Source organism: Bidens hawaiensis, unplaced genomic scaffold (genome assembly GCF_021521415.1).
Source record: "Bidens hawaiensis isolate Kalapana, Puna unplaced genomic scaffold, B.hawaiensis_p1.1 tig00005061_1, whole genome shotgun sequence".
NCBI lineage: Eukaryota > Viridiplantae > Streptophyta > Magnoliopsida > Asterales > Asteraceae > Bidens > Bidens hawaiensis.
The window spans coordinates 1,828,388-1,845,349 of NW_027491322.1; the positions used below are offsets into that span (position 1 = coordinate 1,828,388).

The following is a 16,962-nucleotide window of genomic DNA, read 5'->3' on the forward strand; positions in this document are numbered from 1 at the left end:
GTGATGTCTTAACAAGAGTTCAAAGGGAGAGAAAGGAACAAGAAAGAAAATGGATAAAGTAAGATTGAAGCGGCGGAGTTAGACAACTCACCAGTGCTACTTTCTTCGCTGCTAGTCACAATCGATCAACTTTCTTCGCTGCTAGTCACAATCGATCGGTGGCGCTGTGTTTTTCTTAAATGTGAATGAGATTTTGTTGTTTTCTGAATTGTGTTTTCATTAAAAAGATGGGTTTTTTTAAGTAGTTGTTGATAGTCACATATGTGTGTTTTGTAAATGAAGTAACAAGTTGTGTATAATCTAAACAAGTCATGTGTGAAATATTAGTTGTATTGGGTTCAGTTTTATTACACCTTGAAAAACAAGTAAATCAAACATCAATACATCAACACCAACCAATAAACAAAAAACATAACATTCTAAATTCTTCTCTTCCCTTGCTAATTTCCAACCCCATAATTGTTCTAAAACCTTCTACATAAATAACTATTCAATCAAACCTCAAAACAAAACACAAAAACCTCAACCCATTGTAGAACCCGAACCCGACCCAGACCCACCTGGCCCCGGCTGTTTTGCAACATAAATCTGTTTTACTTTCGTCGAAGACGGGAAACCTTTATCTGTCCCCATGGATTGTTGGTGGTGGTATCTTCCATGAAACCCGGGCCTACGGTGAGCCCACTGGCCGCCAACGGGTTTGTTCTTTGGAGACACGCCTAAACCGCCTCTTTGATACCCGTAACCGCCAGCATGGTTATTATTGTAATGTTGAGAAGACGAGGTTTTCACCGGTTGGTGTTGATTCTTGAACTCAACACCTCCGCCACTATTATTGTTGTTCTTTATGGTTCCTGAAGAGATGTGACTGACGGTAACCAGAGCTGATGTGACGGAAGAGGGTGGCCCGGATGAGTCAACCAACCCGAACTCGTCTGGGAAATGGGTGATGGTTGAGTCTCTAACAACCGGGTACACCAGAGAAGGGTTTGAAGGTTGAGGTTCGGATAATCTATTGGGAGGAAATGTTGACTGATCAACTGAGTGCCCTACATGGCTGCTAAACTGGGAAGGTCCGGTTATGGCTTCAGTTTGTTGCTGTAAGGGCAGTGACATAGGGACCGGATGAAGCGGTGATGCGGGTACCTGAGACCACCGAGCTTGGACCGTCATGTCTGGCGCGGTCTGGTCATATTTGAATAAGTTCATTCAGTATTTATAGAAACAAGTGAACTTCATATATGCCTCTCATATACCAACAGAAACATAAATATTATGTATGCCCTTTAAAACTACTTAAAATACTAAAAATACACATTTCAACAAAAAAACGGTTAAAGAAATGACAATTTTACCGCTAATTTTCAAAAACTTCATATTTACCCGTTCTGAAAAATGCTTATTGTTTTTTACTGCGTTTATAAATAAATAATTGTCTACCTAAAGTATTTAAACAAAACTCTCATTTTATAAAATGTTTTTGGCACCTTTCTACTCAATATATAATATATAATAATAATAATAATAATAATTAAGAAAGAATTAGCAAGTTAAAAACCATATATATAGGGGTAAAATGGTCATCAACTAAAATTCATTCATTTTTGTAATTATAATATTTAAAGTTGGGTTAAATAAGCAGCAAATAACTAACTATTAGAAGAGCCCAAACAGTTACCTGAAATGGAGGCACATCGAACATGGTCAACGGTGGACCCATGGGCATTAAGGGTGAGCCCAGGCCAAGATGCTGGCTTGGCGGCTGCATGTTAGTTGGGTTACGAGGCATGGAAGCCATATTCATGGAACTCATGTCCTCTTCACCTCTACTAGAAGTCGCATCATGCTTCCAATCCGGTTGTTTGCCAGACGGGATATATGTAGCACCCATAAAGCTCAAACCCACCTGCCCGAACTGACCGACAGGTGCATAATGGTTATAAACCACCATATGTGGTGGAGCTTGGACAACAGGAAGACCTCCAGGTGGAGCAATGAACTGCCCTGTGAATCCAGCAGGACCATAGAATGAGTCCATGCCGGAATGGTTTTGCCATGCACCAATATGCCTTGAACCTGGCCCGGTGGGTTTTTGGGCTTGTGAATTGGGCCCATCAGATTTGTCATGTGGGCCAAATGCATAGACCGGACCACTCATCATGGGGTGGTTCATATCATGGGGTGTACTGGGAGGAAGTACTGTTGGGGAAGTAACCGCCCCTGTTCATGAGACATCATCAGAAATATGAACTCAATACAGTATTTTAACATATTCTTACCAAACTGAATTTTTTCACCCGCAAGCAGAGAGTTGACTGGGCTTGAAGATGATGAAATTGGCTTTCCCTTTGTCAAGATTGATGTAGATGACAAAACAGGTTCACTAACCAATGTGATATGATCGCCTATAGATGTTACATGTGTCTTATTGATAGTAGTATTGAACCGTGCTGGCTTCATAGCCTCATCCAGTTGTGTCTGAGTTAAGGGGATAACCTGTAGGTTGTTTTTAAAATAATAATACAATTCAGATTTACATGCTAAGAATAAACACCAAAATAGTAAGGCTTTCACTTTTCACCTGTTGGTCCATTTGTGCATTACCCCAGTCGCCCAGGGACGTTTGAACATCATCCACAACCTTATTTTCAGACTCGAATATTAGATTTGAACCATGATCTTCTGCAGCATCAGATATTGCAGATGCAGATTCTCTTTGCAGATTCCTGCAAGTAATGTATAGTGTAAAATATTTAATAAAGACTCTTCTATGCTATTTTTAATTCAATTAGAGAAAATATACTTGCTATTATCCACAGTATGTGTGTCAGCTGGAGCCAATAATTGAGTGGAGAACTCAGCACACGGTTCTTTTTTAGCAGCAACAGAACGAGTGTTGTTTGATGCAGAGACTTTATTTGGACCAGTGGGGGTTACAGACGCCTTTCGCGGTTGCTGAAAAGATAAAAGAAAATTGCAAATAATATGTATTAAATTAGCCGTTATTAAAATTATGTATTTAATAACAATAATAATAATAATTTTAAAAAAAATTATGAGGAACTTGGGAGAGACTAGTGTTAAAACATGTAGTTTTATATTATTATAGATATAGATTTTAATTAAGTCTAGATGTTGATTATGTGGACTGATGCTAATAAATCGGTTACGATCTTTTCTTTCATTTAAGACTATGCGTAGTCATAAGCCCTCTTATGAGACGTTATGCGACACGTGTATGTCGTGTCAACAAGGGGGTTATGAAAAAAGAAAAATGGTGTAGTGGCTTCATTGTCAGGTACCTGAAAACCATTTCTTTTATATTAAAAGTACTATTTTAAGAAAAAAATCGTATAATATGTTTAGTGATTTATTCTTTGGGTATTTTTGTATTTTCATGTTTGGATGGCATGTGACAAGCTCATACATCCTGGAGGAAGCAAAGTGTCAAGTTTTAGCTGGGAAGGGTTTTGCTGCAAAATAGGAGGGACCGGATGGAAAGTCAAGCCAATATTAGAAGGACTAAAAGTTGGAACTTATATTTCTTAATATAAAGAATTCACAATCTGATGGATTTCTTCATCTTCTGTTTATAGATCTGCTACACGTTGTTGCAGGTTAGATTTCATCATAGTATATATACAGTTTTTGATTTAAGATTTTAACTGAGATTGTTGAGAAGATGTATCAAACACTTTTGTAAATTTGATTATAATTGATGAATAAAATCGTTTACTCTTTGAGATTTTGACATTTTGTTCCAACAATAATTGAGGGACATTACTAAGACCCTTTGAAGAGGTAGGTCCCAGCAGAGCCCAGTTGGACCCGCAAGACTCACCTCAAAGAGGGACGTCTGCGCAGTTGAACCCGCAAGACTCACCTTCAACAGGGACGTCTGCGCAAAGGCTAAACTCGCAAGACACCTTGAAGAGAGACGTCTGCGCAGAAACCAACTGGATCTGCAGGACCCACCATGATCAGAGACGTGACGTCCTTACGCGCAGTACGCAAGCTGTTCACGCAGGAAAAGCCTCCCAATGGTCGACGTACTCCGCCTGTTCCCGCAGCAACGGATACTATCCATTAGGGAAGGCTACCCGCGCAGCAAGGCTACACGCACAAGGCACTTAACTCTTAAATAATTCAGTAATGTCACCTGAAGAAGGAGTGAGCAAAGCCGGGAACATTCCCGTACAAAGCCGGGAAAACTCCCGCCCAAATGAGCCAGTCCGTACGCTACTGGAGGATCTTTTGTACTGTACCTGACGAGGTATGGACAAAAGATCTGACCAAAGCTGCGACAGCTCACTGACAACAGTACAACAAGCAGCATGCTCTATTACTTAATGTCACTATCAGCCGCTGCCTACTCACCAACCTGTCGTAACACGTGCATAGCCTGCAGTTGGTGGAAAATGAATAGTACACAGCCGGCCTGGTCACTATCAGCCGCTGCCTATCCACCAACCACCAGCATGGTATGTGCGTAGCCCACAGTTGGCAGAACAGGAATACTATTCAGCCGGCTGTACCTTCTTGGAAACCTACCTTCGGCTATAAATACTCCAACACCTTGGAATGGTATGGACACATTACATTATCTGATATCTCCATATATTATCTTATCTTCACTAGCAATCTCTTAATATACACTTATATTCAAGAGCAATCTAGTCTGATTCTCACGCCGGAGGGTGGTCACAAGGAGGTACCCCCCTTCTCAGTGACGAGCTCACGGTGTCTGTTTTGCAGGTCATCAGAAGAACCATCTTTGCCAGACCTAACCCTCGTGGGAAACATCTATTTAACCCCCAGATTATCCGTAATCTGCCTGGGGTCGATTAGTGTTTCTTCACCCTTCCTGGTCGTGTCACCGTTGACTTAATAAGTCAACCTAACCTTAATAAAAATATTTGCCTAATTAACTAACAAACTGATTTGTGCGACTATATAGAAATGTACTTGAGGTTGGAGGAGCAGCTCTAGGTGCTGCCTTTGGTCAATTGCTGAAACTTGTCATAAGCACGATTAAACAAACCCTCGCGTTCAAAAAACTACTCACACGCCTTAAAACAACCTTGGAACAGATTGAACCAGCATGCGCTGATATTAACACACTGTCGAATCGTCCTCTTCAAGAGAGGACAATACTCCACCGCTTATTAGACGATGGGAATAAGCTCGTTGTCAAGTGCTCGAGGACTAAGAGTTGGAATTTAATAATGAAATACTACTACGCAAGACAGTTGATTAATTTGGACAAGGAGCTCTTGCGGTTCTTTCATATAAAAGCGTCCACGGCGACATTAGCTGGAGTTAATGCTTTAAATGCCCGAGGCAGGTCATCGGGTATATGCAGAGTTACAGATCCCCCAGAGTTCACTGTTGGTTTGGATCAGCATCTCATAAACTTGAAGCGAAGGCTGCTTGAGGATGAAACTCGGGTGTTGGTGGTTTTGGGCCATGGAGGTTTTGGCAAGACTACTTTGGCCAAGAAGCTTTGTCATGATGAAATCAAAGGTACCCACAATTCTTTTTGTTGTTTAGATTATGGGTGTTCAAAATCGGAACTGGACTAGAAAAACTCGAAATTCGATTCAAATCATAATTAAGTTTCAAGGTTTGAATTCGATTTTCAAAACTTTGAACTCAATTTGATTTCGGCAATTGAATACAAATTGGTGATTTTCAGTTTGATTCGAAATTTGAATTAAGATACTGCATTTTATTTTTATCACACACACATACATACAAAAAATTCTAGAAGTTTTAAGTTCTAAAGAGTAAAAAATTGGATGATGTAACTCTGAATTTTGAATGGTTTATTAACTTCATAGATTTGTATCTGTTGTTGATAAAAACTCAAACTTGTGGTGGCTTTAAAATTATAAATAAAATATATATTTTTTGATTGAATTCGAATCGAATCCACACAAATTCGATTAGTATTCGAATTAGTCGAATATTTGAAATTCTCTTCATTGAACACCCTAGTTTAGATGGTTAACTTCTGGGTTGCAACATGGGTTTCATGGATCTTAATTGCTTGTATATTGACAGGCGTGTTTGGTGACAATATCATCTATGTTACTGTCTCCAAAGAGACCAGTCTAAAAAGCATTGGCCAGACCCTACATGACCATTATCGCATAAATAACAATGAATTTAGAAGTGAAGAAGACGCCAAGAATCAAATCGAGAACCTAATTAAACAAAGGGGGATCAGATAAAGTGCTGCTGGTCCTAGATGATGTCTGGTCTGAATCTGTTATTTGGGATCTTAAATTCCAAATACCAGGATACAAAATTCTGGTCACATCGAGGTACAAATTTCCAGAGTTTAACTCCACCTACGAATTGAAGATTTTGAATGATGAAGATGCAATGAATCTTTTCCGCTATCACGCGTTTGCAAGTGGCCAAAGTCATGTTAATGTGCCAGATGATATCATCAACAAGGTAGATGAATAACATGTTTTTTTTTCTCAAAATTAAAATGGTAACATTCTCATGCGGTTTTCTTGGTGCTTGTGGATTCAGATGGTCAAAGTCTGCAGTGGACTTCCATTAGCCCTAGAAGTTGTTGGTAGATCACTACGCGGTCAATCTTTAGTCATATGGAGATCCCATGACAACAAATGGTCTGAAGGTCAATCGATATTAGAATCACATGAAAAATTATTGGATTGTCTCCAGACCAGTATCGATGCATTGGATGAGTTGCATAAAATTGTTTCTTGGACTTAGGTTTGTTTCCTGAGGATGATCAGATTGCGGGTTCAGCTTTAATGGATATGCAGGTGGAGTTGTACGATCTTGATGATGAGGGGACGAATGCCAGTGTGAACCTTAATGAGCTCTCATCGAGAAATCTCATCAATCTTGTTCCAATCAGGTACTCCGTATTCTGAAAAAGGTTTTTATTGTACCATTGATCAACTAACCAAAATCTAATGTTATAGGAAAGATGTAGCTGATATTGAAGGCCATTGTAGTGAGTTTCGTGTGATGCAGCATGATTTGCTTAGAGAGTTGGCCATCTACATGAACAGACAAGAGCCTGAAGCAAAACGAAGGCGACTGTTCACGGAAATCCATCGCGATGACTTTCCCAAATGGTGGAAACAACCTGTCGATGCACGCATCTTATCTATTTCAACAGGTTCGAGATATTTTTTATGCTTACACAAAGAAAACTTTGTTAAATCCTAAGATAATTTAATGTTGTTAGACAAAGTGAAGAGAATATTGAAAGTAAGAAAAGTGTGATTACAGTTTACAAGTAATTACATTACATACATGCTTTGTAGAGCACGATAAATAAATAACAAAATCAAATTCGAAGTACATTATGCTTGTCAGATAGCGTGAGAGAGAAAGAGCGAGGCGGTTGTGTAGGGGTTGCGACGCGGCTTATTGCCCGCTTACCCGCCACTTCATTATAAATCATTTTGGATTTTTTAATGAATATTATATATATATGGCTATGTGGTTCTAGTAGTTAGAGCATTCTCATCCCATCCCCCTATCCCTAAACCAAAAATTACACTAAAACTCACTACATTTTCTCTCTCTATTTCAATTAAATATTACTTTTTATACCTTTTATCATTACCTTTTCTCTTTCCTTCACTCACAACTACTTTCAAAATATATTAAAAAATTATAGGGGGTGAACGATAACTTTTTAAATATACAGAAAAATCACCAATTTTTCTAAAATATAAAAACTTTCCACTCACAACCTGAATCACTCTATAAATTATAAAAACACCCCTCACATAAAATGAGGGGTTGGCTGAGAATGCTCTTATGCACTCAAAATTGGTTGCTTATTGAACGTCACTCTTAACTTTTTACTTTATACTTATAGCTGTGGAGAATGTTATGTACTACCTAACGAATACTCAACTAAATCTACTCTATATTCTTTACACCCAACTTGTTTAGAGCTATATGCATCCTCTTGTCTCTTTAATAACAATTACCTCACCATCTTTAACTACAGATAGAGAATTCAGCTCTACTTGGAATGATGATCTAAATGCGCCTAATGTTGAAGTATTGATAATGAATATAAGGAGTGAAAACTACACTCTGCCTGAGTTCATTAAGAAAATGAGCCAACTAAAGGTTTTAATTGTGACAGGCTACGGAGCTTATCCTACTCAACTAGACAATCTTGAAGTTTTAGGATCTTTATCCACATTGCATAGAATCAGATTCGAACATGTTTCAGTTTCATCATCGATTCAAGTCATCTTCACATTAAATACTTTAAAGAAACTTAACTTTTATATGTGCAAGATAGGTGATGCTCTTCGTAGTGTTACCACTCAGTCTCTTTATATGTTGGACAACCTCAAAGATCTCGAAATCGATTTATGCTATGATCTGAAGATACTGCCAGAAGAACTTTTTCGTTCTGCTCGGCTCCAGAATCTGATCATCACCAAATGTCAAGAACTAGATTCTCTTCCTATAAATTTAGGGAATCTATCAGAACTTGAATACTTGAGGCTTCATTGTTGCACAAAACTAAAAGAACTACCTGCATCAATAGGAAGTCTCCGTAAACTGAGCTCACTTGATGTATCTGATTGTTCACATCTAACTGCACTGCCTGAAGAAATTGGCGAGCTAAGCAGCCTGCAAGTGATTGATATCAGCGGTTGTGAGGGGTTGAAAGATTTGCCAGAATCTCTGGCCAAATTGGTGCAGCTTGAGGATGTGATATGCGATGAAGAGAGATTGCATTTGTGGAAAAAATTTGAAAGTGTCCTCTCTAAGATGATAATAAACCTTGTTGTGGAGGACAGATTAGAAACCTTAAAGAAAATCTGCCAGTAACTTATCTTGATGTTGTTTTTGTCAAACTTTGAAGTACTGTTTGTGTAATAACTTGGCAAATTTGTGATTTTAATTTGAAAAATTTTTATAAATAAGATGTTTGTTAGTAGTTTAATTTTCAACTTCAACAGCATGAGTTGAAATATGTTGTTCCATTTTGTAGATTTCATAGTTGGCTTTACCATAAGTAATTAACTAACTATAGCTAAGTTTAATAAGTACATGGATAGTATCAAGAAAGTTGCTGCCAGGATGGAGAACTCAAACTGTTGCTAGCATCCCAGCAAGCTAAACGACTGCAATGACCTGAAACTGAAGACAGTCGTGGGCCCAAATCTTTTTCATGGGTTCTATCGATGGCCCGTCAAGGTGTTAGCATTTGGATATTGATAACTATATAAGTTATATTGATAATTAGAGGTTATTAAATTTAAATTAAAAGATATTTAAATTACAAATTTGGCATTTCTTAGGGGTCGTTTCTAAAATTCATGGGGTTGGTTTCAAAAGTTTAAAGGGGTGATTACAAAGTTTTTTTTTTTTTTTTTTGGGGGGGGAGGGGGGGCAGTGGTCGGGATTTTCACTAGCGTAAAATACTAATTTTTTTAAGGTGAACGGCTGCTCCCATGAGATGGCAGTGGGCCTCTTAAGATAATCAAACTAGGTCAAACCCAGCCCCTTGTCATGAGACCATCAAGCGTAAAATACAAATTAATCTCAAGCTTTTTGTAGGTTGATGATATACGAGATTGACTGGTGTTTGTAGACGGGCTTTCCTTTCTGTGCATAACATTTACTAGCCACCAATGGGTGCATCAAATAATCACATTTCAATTTTTATGTGGTCACATATAGTTTTTCAGGGCCTCCCTTTGCTATGTGTCGAAAACAGTAGTCCAATGAGTCAATAATTCAATAGGTCTATATAATATATATCTATGTATATATATATACAATAATTATAGCTTGTTCATATAAGCAACTTGTTTATTATTATTTTTTAAATTCTTTTGCTATTTTTTGTTAAGTATATATTTATTTGAAGGCAAAACGGTTCATGTCTAGTGTTAAATTCCTGCTTCTCTAAGGTTCATGTTGAGTGTTTAACGAACATTATTACCCTGTCGGTGCTCCAAACGGTGAAATGGCGTTTAAATTATGGTGTTTAAACGTCCAATTAACAAAAATCAAACCGTTTAGTACCATTTCAAATAAGTTTTACATCAATCAACTCGTATCCTTATTCCAATCAAAAATCCTAAAACGTCAATTTAAAATTCAAAAAAAATTAACAAAGTTTTTTTCTTTTTTTTAAGGAGGTCCAATGAAAAATAATAGGACGAAAGGTGGGATTATTGACTACGCGTGATAAGATTATTAATTATTATTAACATCCAATTGGCCTTATTTAAAAGAAAAAAGTTTTAAAAAGTTTGGTTACAACTTACAACCGTGTCCCGACAGAATTTTGTCGCCATCCACTGAATAATTGAGAATCTACAAAGAAAAGAAAGAACCTTAATTCCTGGTCCTTTAAACGTCGACTTAAAAGTCAACCAAACCCCAATAAAAATATTCGTTCATCCAAACCTTGAGTCATTATTTAACGACTTTTGACAGTATAATTTACCGGGAAATACCCAAGCTAAACTCTAAAACTAGCATAAACAAGATCTTCAAATTAAAAAGTGTGATGTATAATAAATTAATAATTATTATAAAGAAATTCGTCGTTAGTAAAAAAAATAAAAATAAAAAATAAAAAAACTTCCTTTAGTCTTTTAAAAGTCTTTAATTATGATTGGTTGTTTTTCTTTAAATATTCTATTGTCGTGATTGTTACATGTATAATAAATTAATAATTATTATAAAGAAAGTTTTAAAATATCCTTTGTTTCAGACTTGCTATATTTGTTGAAAAAGTCTTTAGGTCCCAACACTAGTATTTTACTATTGTATCACCATCCATCTAAGAAAGAGAGAAATTGCAAAGAACCTTCATAACTCATAAGTCAATACAAATATTGTTCATCCAAATCCATCTTTTGAATTACAAGAGACAGAAACAAGAGTTCCTAGCTAGCAAATTGATTTGTGATCAAATGGCAGAGGCACTTATTGCAGGAGCAGCTCTAGGTGCTGTCTTTGGTGAATTACTAAAACTAGTCATAGACACGATTCAACAACCCATGGAATTCAAACCACTACTCACAGGCTTCGAAAGAACCTTGAAAACGATCGAACCATCATTCGTTGATATTGACAAACTCTCGAATCGTCCTGCTGATGAGAGGGCAACGCTCCGTGACCTATTAGACGATGGGAAGAAGCTCGTTCTCAAGTGCTCGAGCATCTGTAGTTTGAATAAAAAGAAAAGAAAATACACAAAGGAGCTGACTAAGTTGGACAACAATCTCTGCAAGTTCTTTCATATAGAAGCGTCCGCGGCGACTTTGGCTGGAATCAATGCTTTATTGGACCGAAACAGGCCTTTTGAATCGTGCGGCGTTCCAGAGCTCCCGGAGTTCATTATTGGTTTGGATCAGCATTTAGCAATATTGAAGCATATGCTGCTCAAGGATACCACACGCGTGTTGGTGGTTTCAGCCCCTCCAGGTTTTGGCAAGACTACTTTGGCCAATATGCTTTGTCACGATGATGATATCAAAGGTACCCACAATTCTTCTTGACGTTCTTTTAGATCACAGGTGACAAGATGTATGGGTTGGTTTGGATTGTTGTTACGTCGGAATGGATTAGGGTCAGGATGTGTAATTAAAAAAAAAAGGTTAGGATGAGTTTGGGTCAAGATGATTTAACTTAATTTTTTATAGACCGATGGTTAACTATGTATTATTAAAATGCGTAACGGCACAATTAACGTGTTTCGCGCGTATGATAATGCTTAATGGGTAACAAATCAAACATTCTATTTAAACCAAAAACAACCCTAAAAAGTTTTTATTATGACCCAAAATCACCGAGCTAGGTGGTTACATTTGTCAACCCTAGTTTAGATCGTTTATTAATGGTTAATCATTCTTGTTTGAATATTGACAGGAGAATTTGGTGACAACATCCTCTATTTAACTGTCTCAGCTGAAGCCAGCCTTATGAGCCTTGCCAAAAGCCTATTCATACATTATGGCATAAATAATTATGAAATTAGAAGTGAACAAGACGCCAAGAATCAAATCAAGAACCTAATTAAACGAAGGGGATCCGGTCAAGTGTTGTTGGTCCTTGATGATGTCTGGCCGGAATCTCGTATTCAGGATCTTATGCTCCCAACACCAGGATTCAAAATTCTGGCCACCTCAAGGTTCTTGTTTAAACAGTTTAACCCGACGACGTATGAGTTGAACTTATTGAGCCGTGAAAGAGCAAAGGCTCTTTTCTGCTATCATGCGTTTGCAGGTGGTTCGAGTCCTGTTAATAGTGTCCAAGATGATCTCATCGACAAGGTAGATGAATAACATTTCCTTATATAGCTAGGAATTAAATTGCTAATTCTCATATGGTTTTGTTTGTGCTTGTGGATGCAGATGGTTGCATTCTGCAAACGGATTCCATTAGCGCTAATTGTTGTTGGTGCGTCACTATGTAATGAACCTGAGGTTACTTGGACATCCACTCTCATGCAATCCATATTAGAGTCTCATCAGCAGCTGCTGCTCTGTCTCCGGACCAGTATCGATGCACTGAGTGAGTTGCATAAAGATTGTTTCTTGGACTTAAGTTTGTTTCCTGAGGTTGACCAGATTGCGGGTACCACTCTCATGGATATGTGGGTGGAGTTGTACCATCTTGATGATGGCGGTGTGCGTGCCTCTGGCAACCTTAACATACTCAAATCAAAAAATCTTGTCAATCTTGTTCCAGTCAGGTACTCCCAAATTCTCATACACATGACTTTGGTTGGATTTACACAATTAATTCTCTACTTAGAACAGATAAGATAATCTACAAAAAGAAGGCTTTCCATTTACTTCTCCGTGTTAATTCAAAATATTCATAAACCCTCAGTGCCTCTTAAATGAATAACGGTTATGAAAACCTTGAAAACTCATTCTCCACCCTGAAAACCTTGTAACACATATGTGGCAATTCTCTGCATATATAAGTTCTATTATTATTATTGTTTTTTTTTGTATTACTAAATAATACAAAGTTTCTTCCATAATGTTATTGTACCCATAATGACTTTATATAGTTCGTTACTTTCATGGGTAGTTTCTTTCTTTGCTACATGGCTAAGCTTATATCTATTAAAACCATTGATCAACTAACCAGCATATGATGTTACAGAAAAGAAGCAGGTGAACCAGAAGGCCATTGTATTCATTATCGTGTGACGCAGCATGATATGCTTAGAGAGTTGGCCATCCACCTGAGCAGGCAAGAGTCTGAAGCAGATCGAAAACGGCTGTTCGTAAAAATCCCTAGCAATGACTTTCCTGAATGGTGGGCTCAACGACCCATCATTGCACGCGTCTTATCTATTTCAACAGGTTTGTGATCACTTTTATGCCTACCCAATGAAAAGTTTGTTAAATCCTAATAGAATCTAATCTCTAGAGAAAAAGCGCAAAGGATTTTGAATATGAAGAAAGTGTGATTATAGTTTACAAGTGATAATATTACGCATATAACTTCCTAGGAACACATACACTGAACTATGAGAACTGCACAATCACTTGTATGCAGTGTTGTAAAAGTAGGTCTCCGAGGTCGAGTACTCCCCAAGTAGTCGCTACAAGGTATGGCGCCGACGAGAGTTTCTTCAACTCCGCCTAGTTACTGAGAATCGATCAAATGTGGTCAACCCCAGCCAGAGCCACATTTAGTCGGTTAACTTAGGCCGATTTTGACTTAAAAAAGAAAATATAATTCATAGTTCTATAATATTATAAAAAAATATTACTTTTTTTTAGTTAATGATTAGCAAATTTTAGAATAATTTAGTATTTAAAAATATATATTCTCTTATTTATATTGATATTCAGTTACTTTGTTATAAATATTAGCATACTTATGACATTGACATATATTTAATATCCAAAAATTAATTTTCTTTATATTCACCGTTTCCGAGTACTCCCCGAGTACTCCGAGTACACCCAACTTCCCAGTCAGCCGTTTAGGGTCTGCCTAACGACTTTTGCAACCTTGCTTGTATGTTGAGCTTGTGACTTGTAAGAGTGTGAGATATAGCAGGGCAGTTAAGTGTTACATAACTATGTACTATAGTTAAAGCATTAGGCAAACATGGCTATGTGGTTCGTGCATTTATATTCTTAAACTCGGTTTTTGTTTTGAAGGTTCTCTAACTTTGAGTTTACAGTAATAGAGAATGTTGCCTACCTAACTAATACTCAACTATTATTTAGCACCCAACATGTGGATAATTATATGCATCCTCTTGTCTCTTTAATAACCTTACCTCACAATCTTTAACTACAGATGATAAATTCAGTTCTACATGGAATGACGATCCAAATGCACCAAATGTTGAAGTATTGATATTGAATATAAAGAGTGAAAACTACACACTGCCCGAGTTCATCAAGAAAATGAGCAAGCTAAAGGTTTTAATTGTGACAGGCTACGGAGTTTATCCTACTCAACTAAACAATCTTCAAGTTTTAGAATCTTTATCCAACGTGCATAGAATCAGATTCGAATACGTTTCAGTTTCTCCATTTATCCAAGCCATCTTCACATTGAAGACTCTAAAAAAACTTAACCTTGTTATGTGCAAGATAGGTGATGCTCTCAGTAGTGGTACCACCAAGTATCCTTACACGTTGGAAAACCTCAAATATCTTGAAATCGATTTGTGTTACGATCTGAAGGAACTGCCAGCAGTACTATGCAATTCTGTTCGTCTCGAGAAACTGGTCATCACCAATTGCCAAGAGTTGGATTCTCTTCCAAATGAAGTAGGGAATCTGTCAAATCTTGAAATCGTGAGCCTTCATTGCTGCACAAAACTAAAAGAACTACCTGAATCAATCAAAAGCCTCCGTAAACTGAGAATACTTGATGTATCTGATTGTTCGGATATAACTGCACTGCCTGAACAAATTGGCAAGCTAAGCAGCCTGCAAGCGATTGATATCAGTGGTTGTAAAGGGTTGGAAATGTTGCCGCAATCTCTCGCTGGATTGGATAAGCTCAAAAATGTGGCATGCGACGAAGAGAGATCACATTTGTGGAAGTGTATTGAAAGCCACCCTGGTAAGGTGAAGATGAACCTTGTTGAAGAGGACAGATCTGAAACTTTTAAGAAAATCTACCATTAACTTATCTTGAATTCTGTCTTTGTCAAACTATAAAATACTGCTGTTGTAATGAGTAATAACAATAGACAATTTATGATTTTAATTTTCAAACTCAGATATGTTTATGCTTTCATGAGAATCGATACGAGTTGAAATTTGTGACTAGCAGTATTTTTCAGTTAGATGGTTTAGTTTTCGATTTCATCGTCACGAGTTGAAATTTGTTGTCCCAATTTGTAGATCTTGTATATGTCTCAATTACAAGTAACTAACTATAGCAAACATAAATAAGCATAAGGGTATAGCATCTCATTTATTTGTGAAACCCTTTCATCATCAAATCCTAAGTATATAATTAACTTCCTTACAATAAATAAAATTTAAATCCAAAAATTTACTTAAATATAGATAAATAATGTAAAACAATCATGTAATACGAGGGATTAAAACTAGGTGTTTGGCTGAGCTTTTTAAATTGTTTTTTTGTTGATTTGCTTTTTAAAAAACAAAAGTAACTTTTGAAAAGCTCCAATTTGAAGCTTTTGGGGGAGCTTTGCCAAACACATTTTGTTTTTCAACAAGCAAATAAGCAAGTTTTAAAAGCTCACTCAGACACCCAAGTAGGTTTAGATTTTACAAAGCAACATATAATATTATAATCTAACAAGTTGGGCCACATTTACATATTTTGGTTACATATACATTGGGCCTTAATTGACTTTGACATGTTTTAATGGGTTTGGGCCAACTTTGCATATCCTTACGAAGCAACATAATCTTATACGTGTGTGTAGAGCTGGGCAAGCCGGTTTTTAGGAAGCTGTTATGGGTTTGGTCAACAAAAGTCAAAAACTGGGTCGGGTAGGAACTATTTACGCCTTAAGGGACTCAAATACATTAGAGAAGACTGCCCCGTCGTCGATCCAACCACCACAAGAAAGTTCTGAACAGTTTTAGCAAAAATCTTGTCAATATCTTATCTTGTATTGTCAGCAAATTAGCGACGTATATGCCATCAGTAAGTATCTTCCCAAAGAACAAAGAAACCCGCGTATCTCTTCCACAGGTGCTTGTCAAGTTTCTATCGGTAAGTGTTGGTTGACCTTGGTCAACGCAATTCGTCGATAATCACCAATGATAAAGTATTAATTACATTATTTATTTATCTTTTTAATCTCACAAGGTTCTATTGGTAATTACAGACAGATATATTTCATTTAGAATTTGTTTTTTTTTTCTTACAGTAGTGTCAATTTAACTAGCTAACTCTTGCATGTGTCTTATTTTCAAGCAAGATAGCGCAATCATTTTTTCACCAATCACCACCACCCCCTTTTCACAACACTTCTTTTTTGTTTAAAAAAATCACTAAAATACAAAATGTTTTTCATTTTCACTTGATATGGTGAAAAATTAAATATTTTTTTTCTTCCTCCCATATGTCATAAAATGATTTACAAATCTAGCAAGCAATCTATGTAGCTAATAGACGTACTCTAGCCGCGAATAGGACAAGCTCTAGGTATGATGAAACCCCTATACGTCGTGTCTGGCAGACATCTATTTAATTATCGATTTGAAATCCCACTTTCCGAGTACCAAGTAGGGTTATGAATCATTGCGGACCGCCGACAATTCTAGGTCACACCTCACACTCTACAATCATGAAATAGAAGAAGGAAATAGAAGTGAGTGGAAGCAAACACCAAGGACCCTCTCGGTAATAGTAGACCAATTAAGTTAAAGGAAGGTGTATCACATGACACTATTGGTATGACTGACATGTTGTGAGTCTGGGAGATTCACTAGGTGTCTTATGCAAGTG

General features: G+C 37.1%; 2 protein-coding genes and 1 pseudogene across 2 annotated transcripts; 2 read left to right on the top strand and 1 right to left on the bottom strand.

Annotated features, from left to right (window-relative positions):
* Nucleotides 1-361: 361 nt before the first annotated feature.
* On the bottom strand, nt 362-2,162 carry LOC143628794 (uncharacterized). Its single transcript, XM_077098279.1, has 2 exons — nt 1,679-2,162; nt 362-1,185 (listed from the first exon to the last, which is right to left on the bottom strand). The coding sequence occupies exons 1-2, from the start codon at nt 2,159-2,161 to the stop codon at nt 523-525; spliced, it is 1,146 nt and encodes a 381-aa protein (XP_076954394.1). The 5' UTR covers nt 2,162; the 3' UTR covers nt 362-522.
* Nucleotides 2,163-6,525: 4,363 nt separating this feature from the next.
* LOC143628795 (putative disease resistance protein At5g66900) lies at nt 6,526-8,900 on the top strand (annotated as a pseudogene).
* Nucleotides 8,901-10,955: 2,055 nt separating this feature from the next.
* LOC143628719 (putative disease resistance protein At5g66900) lies at nt 10,956-15,158 on the top strand. Its single transcript, XM_077098223.1, has 5 exons — nt 10,956-11,523; nt 11,914-12,317; nt 12,399-12,739; nt 13,162-13,364; nt 14,317-15,158. Exons 1-5 carry the CDS (start codon nt 10,956-10,958, stop codon nt 15,156-15,158), a joined length of 2,358 nt encoding a protein of 785 aa, XP_076954338.1.
* The last annotated feature ends 1,804 nt before the right edge of the window (nt 15,159-16,962 follow it).